General features: G+C 40.4%; 1 gene segment (V, D, J or C); it reads left to right on the forward strand.

Moving 5' to 3' along the window:
- Positions 1-5,754, forward strand: part of LOC142011898 (immunoglobulin kappa light chain-like) — a 28,645-nt gene extending 22,891 nt beyond the window's left edge. Inside the window, 2 exon segments of the V gene segment in view lie at positions 992-1,023; positions 5,085-5,754. Coding sequence covers positions 992-1,023; positions 5,085-5,416 — 364 coding nt within the window.
- Positions 5,755-6,000: the final 246 nt, after the last annotated feature.

Below are 6,000 nucleotides of genomic sequence, written 5' to 3' on the forward strand. Positions count from 1 at the left end.
TATCAGGTGGTGATGGCAATTGCATATTAAGGATATTTCAAAATGGTTTTCAGGGCAAATGTAGCTCAACTATAAGAGATTAATTGGAGAAAGTAGGGCTTTGCTCTTCATTCCAGACCAGCGAAATTCAGTAAATGCGGGTCTCTTATCTGTCTGGCAGTGATCAAAAATGTTGCTAGCCAGATTTCCATCTCACATAGATCAAAGTAGCATTCCCTATTGTCAAACGTTTTAACTGCAACACAAGAAATCTGGCCCATATGTCAGAAACATAATGTGCCACTGATGCAGCTAATGGCCTTAGTTATAAGGAACTGAGGTTTTTGTAGAGGGAACAGGTAGCGAGGAAGCACTGTGGTATACTTTCGGCCAAGGGACCCGGGTAGAGATCAAACGTAAGTACCTTTTCCTCAATGTTTTTCAGTTTTAATGTGTTGCATTCGTCATTTTTATGGTTTTTTTGCTTTGGGGTAACTGGTGATATGAGAATGCGCACAGGAGATTATACTCGTAAAGCATATAAAATAAACTTATTCTTGAGTGGAAAAATCACCTCAACTGTCTTAGTAACAATTTAGCTCTAAAATTTTACCTATCTGCTGGGGGCTTGCTTAGCTACACGGTAAATAGGTTTCTGTAGGAGAGGAAGTTGATAGGCAATCACTGTGGGTCACTTTTAGCAAAGGGACCAAGTTGGAGATAAAACGTAAGTGCACTTCTTACTCTTTTCAAATTCTATTTGTCCGGTTTGCCCATTTTCTCAATTTTTGGAGTGGTTATGTCTGTGGTTGGTAAAATCCTAGTGCTGACAGGATTACTAGATGTGTAGAGCGTCCGAGGGCAGAAAATAACTTCACCTCCATAGACAAAATCTGGGCTAAATTGTTGTATTTTATCTGAATTGACCCACTTAAAGTCGACAGTCCTTTTAGTTGCCTGGTAAAAAGGTTTTTGTAGAGGGGGAAGTTCTCAGGTATTCACTGTGGTTCACTTTCGGGAAGGGGACCAACCTGGAGATAAAACGTAAGTGCAATTTTGAACTCTCTTCAGATTTTCTATGTGTGGTTTCTCAATATTCATAATTTTTGTCTGTAATTCCCAAAATGTGAGCACTGACAGAATTACTGAGATGCAGATACGTATAGCACTGGGACCCTGAAAATAATTCCACCTCCAATGATGGAATTTGGGTTAAATTGCTCTATTTTACGTAAATTAACCTACTGCCAATTAAGAGCCCACTCAGTTGGGCCATAAAGAGGTTTCTGTAAAAGAGGAAGGTTATAGACAATCGCTGTGGATCACGTTTGGCAAAGGGACCAAGCTGGAGATAAAACGTAAGTGCATTTTATTTATATTTAATCCACACTTCCCTTAGGTTTGCTTAATTTAATGCAGAAATGTGGGAAAATGCTGTTTTTTCTCTGTCCCTTTCCTTGCCGTCTCACCCCATTCTCAGTCATTAACTGACGAATCCTTACATATAATTGTAAGGATTAAAAATCAACTGGGAATGTTTAAAGAAAAGTCTAACTTTAATTGCAAACAAGAGAATGACGGCTGAATTGTAGGCTAGTGACAGTGTTGGTCCTGCGTCTTTATCTGACGGTATCAACTGTTTGTAAAAATTCAACCATCCTTTTGTCAATAGATTATAGGTGGAAAAACCATAGCTGTGAAATTTCATAGCTAACATACCACTCCAGCAGCCACTCAAGTCAATAGAAATACTCCTATTTACTTCAGTAAGATTTGGATTGAGCCATATACAGTGTTCTTGTTTTAGGATTTTGGCAGTATTAGCAATCGTCTCTCAGATAATGTAAGCAGTGTATTCAGATATCACAATGATCAGCAAACTGAAGACTGATTAAAAAGATTAGACTGGACTAAACTGATAAAATAGATTAGATAGATGTTAACAAAATAGTCCAATTTTACAAAAAACAAGTATGAGAAGGGTAGCCGTGTTACTCTGTTTCTGCAAAAACAACCAGAAGTCCTGTGGCACCTTATAGACTAAAGATTTATTGGAGCATAAACTTTCATGGGCAGAGACTGATGAAGCAGGTCTTTGCCCATGAAAGCTTATGCTCCAATAAATCTGTTAGTCTATAAGGTGCCACAGGACTTCTTGTTGTCTTTGATAATACTTTAAAAAGTATAAATCAGGGAAATACTAAAAACCAACCTACAGAACAGACAAATGTTTCTGTGGAAATTGTAATTAACTTGCACAAAATAAGTTAATTGGAAGCTACCAACACAAGTAAGTTACATGGAGGAAAATGTAAAATATGTTGTTAGAATATGGTACAAAATCATCCTCCCATATTAATTGCTAGCTGTATTCTGTAAGTTTTGTTACCTGAGGTCTATCCATTGTTAGCTGTATATCTATCCAATGCATCTCATAATTATTCTAAAATAATTTTATTTTATGACCTATAAAAATAATTTTGGCCTCTGCCATATTGATTACAACTACATATCGATGAAAGCAGCGTATGGTATATTTTTATTGTGCTCCAGGAAAAAATTGCTAACTCTTTTAAAAATATTCTGAGGACAGAAAATTGCAGTCAATTCATATATGTTAAGGTTTTGTTGTATAAATTATCTTAGGAAAGATTTTTTCCAGTAATCTTGACACAAAGCTCTATTAATTTCAGATCGATAGACAGACAATAGTCCAATGAAATTCTTTTCTTCTCCAATTAGAGTTTTTCATAAAAAAGGCAAAATACTTTAAACATAGTTTGGGGCTCTTTAATATTTGTGCTATAATATATAAGATGTTATTTCAAATGTATTACAGAGCCTATCAAATGCGTGGTATAATCTAATCTATCTGTCTGTCTATGGCATGATTCTTCTCTCAGACCAGTGTAAATCAGGTATCACTCCACTGAAATCAGAAGCGCTCTCACTCTAAATTGAGTGGAGTTATACCAGTTTAACACTGGTTTAAATGAAAGGAGAATTAAGTCTTTTCTCTTATGCTGTGCATTTGCTAAGATAAGTATGAAAACATATATATGAGCATTTTTCTGGAATCACAAGACATTCTAAAAGTCTGGACTCTAGTTTTGTTAGATTCAGTGCTTAGAATTTACTCTTTTCATTTGTACAGCAGCAAAGGAGAACACTGAGTAAACTGAATGATTTTGACTCCCAAGTGGTTTTCAAATATGTGATCCATACTTTGCTTTCTTCAGAGCTTTACAATATTAGAACTCAAACCTGCAGTCTTTGCTCAGACAAAAACGTCACTGAAATCAGTGGGGATCTAGCCAAAGGAAGAGTTGACTGGGCCCTTAGTTTTAGGAGTCTGAATTTTGATGTTCTGGGCTAGATTTTAGTCCCTTACATACAATTTACCTCTACATCACCAAGAGAGAATCTGGCCCTTTAGTGATTATGTGACACAAAATGAAGTAAACCCACATTCACTCGAAGTTGCTATGCTACATGTTGCCACAGTCTAACTTCATGTCTTTGTCTAGAGCTCATCGTGAGTTTTCAGTCCTAGTCATGTATGATGGCTGTAGTAGGAAAAATATTAGTAACACTCTGTGGATCTAGAGCTTGAGTCTCCTTTTATTTCCACCTGCATATATTGGGTTAACCCAGCTGAAGTCAATGGAGTCATGCAGGGCATTGGTGTCAGAGGAGAATCAGGTCTCTGATTTTACAAGTGCTGAGCACTCGTATCCCCCATGACTTTAAGTGGAGGGATGTGCACAGCACCTCCAAAAACAAGTCCTTTAGGAACGAGGTGACTCTGAGAGGGATCTGAAGTAAAATCCTGGCTCCAGGGAACTCAACGAAATAACTAATATTGATTTCAGTGTGGCCTAGATTCCACCCTGAAGCTTTTCCCCTGTAGGTCATGGGCTCATTGCAGCTTCCAGTGGAAACAGGGGCTTGTGCTGTCATATTCACAGCATCAGTGAGCATCCTTGTTGGACATAGGCATTGCAGCGGAAAGCTTGCACTGCTCCTGCTATGTGAGCTGTACCTTGTCTGTAGAAGAACAAGACTTTAACCTCCAAAGCTGTCATGCTGGCACCTTCCCCTGGTATCTCTTGGGGGAGGCCTCTTTCCAGGCCCTATGACTACAGTTACACTACAGCGCTCTGCCAACAGAAGTCACTGTTGGAAGAGATATCCCAACAAAACCGGTTGACAGAGTACAGCCACACACAAAAGCCAATCGGAAGAGTGCTCAGCTCTGTTGACAGAGCAGCAGCACAGCCTGGCCGCTCTCTCGACAAAACAGGCACCTGCAAGCACAGCAAACAGGGCTGCCCATTGTTGTGGATGCCCTATCTGTCTAGAGGAGGGCTCCCAGAGCACCCACACAGCCTTTTTTGTCGACAGAATCTGTTGAGAGCAGCATTACGGCTCAAAGCTTTGAGGCAGAATGCTGGCAGCAGAAGTGCTGTGTTTTGTCCAGATGCTGGCAACAAAACACATTTCGTGTGTGCATATTCCACAAGTTTTGTTGTCAAAACCAGGGTTTTGCCAGCAACACTTGCTAGTGTAACAGTAGCTTGTGTCTCTTGTGCTAAGGCTCTTGTATAACACAGGTCCAGGTGGTACAGCCCTTCCACATCTGGGGAACATCTTCCTCACACAAACAGTGCCAAGGTGGTAAGCTAAATGAAACCAGGTTTGATAAGGCAGATTCTTAGCAGGTGTCAAGCTGAATAGCCCATTAGAGTTCATGGGGTGATGCTGATTTACACCCACAGAAACCTGACTTGATATCCTATATGGTCTCTGTATACTGACTTTGTCTGTAATTTATTTTGACTTTCTGTGTCATGTAACTGCTCTGTGCCTCAGTTTTCCCATCTTTAAAATGGGAATAATGTAGTACTTCACCTACCATGAGTATTTGGGGATGAATTAGTTAAAGGGACAAGTTCAGCTTCCCTCAATCTCACATCAGTGATCTACTCGCGTAAGTAAAGCAGGAGTAATATGGCCTGATCATTGTGAATGTTGATGCTCAGTGTTACTATCTACCCTATGTCAGTTTTCATTAACCCCATATTCTATGTTCCCTTTTTTTGCAGGTAGAGAAAGTGCCAAGCCTTCCGTGTTCATCTTTCATCCATCAGCCGAGCAGCTGAATACAGGATCAGCCACTGTGGTGTGTCTGGTGAAAGGCTTCTACCCCAGTGCCTTGAACGTGGCCTGGAAAGTGGATAATGTTGTCAACACGAAAGATGTTCTCACCAGCAAGAAGGAGCAAGATTCTTCTGACAGCACGTACAGCCTGAGCAGCACCCTGACGCTCACGAAAACAGAGTACAACTCACACGAGACCTACACTTGTGAGGTGACGCACGAAACCGTGCAGGGCTCGCTCGCCAAGAGTTTCAAGAGATCAGAGTGTTCACAGTAGGAGGTGCTGAAGGGAGAGATCCCTGCCTCCTCTTTGCAGCCTCTCTTATGCTTTGTTTATGTAACTATCAGTCTTACTAAATTTTTTCCCTCCCATGATATTATGATGGAGATATACCAGATCTCACCTCCGCTAACTCCTTGCTAACAGTACTGGAGAACCAAGCCCTGTCTGACTTTACCCTGCAGCCTAGTGGGGTTTCCTGCTTTTACCATGTTTCAACACTGAAAAATGAATAAATAAATACATAAATAAATAAATGACATGAATGAAACGGCATCTGTTCTCTCCTGTGTTTTTCATGTGACGACTGAAATAAAGTGAACTCAGATGCTGTAAATAAATGGAGTACTATGCAATTTACTGGGGCCCATGGGAGGGACGAGAAGTTCTTAAAACAAGAGCCTACTAGTCCATCACACTTTTCAAATAAGAACCAGAGTATCCACGGTCAATATAACCCTGTCCCCTTCCAGCATGCAACTGTCCTACCACCCCAGAAGCACCAGAGATTGGGGTGAGCAAACTTTTTATGTTGGGCCCCACTTTTCATCTGTGCAGTTAGCAGGGGCCCCCCCAACCTG

Source organism: Carettochelys insculpta, chromosome 4, assembly GCF_033958435.1.
Source record: "Carettochelys insculpta isolate YL-2023 chromosome 4, ASM3395843v1, whole genome shotgun sequence".
In the NCBI taxonomy this organism is placed as follows: domain Eukaryota; kingdom Metazoa; phylum Chordata; order Testudines; family Carettochelyidae; genus Carettochelys; species Carettochelys insculpta.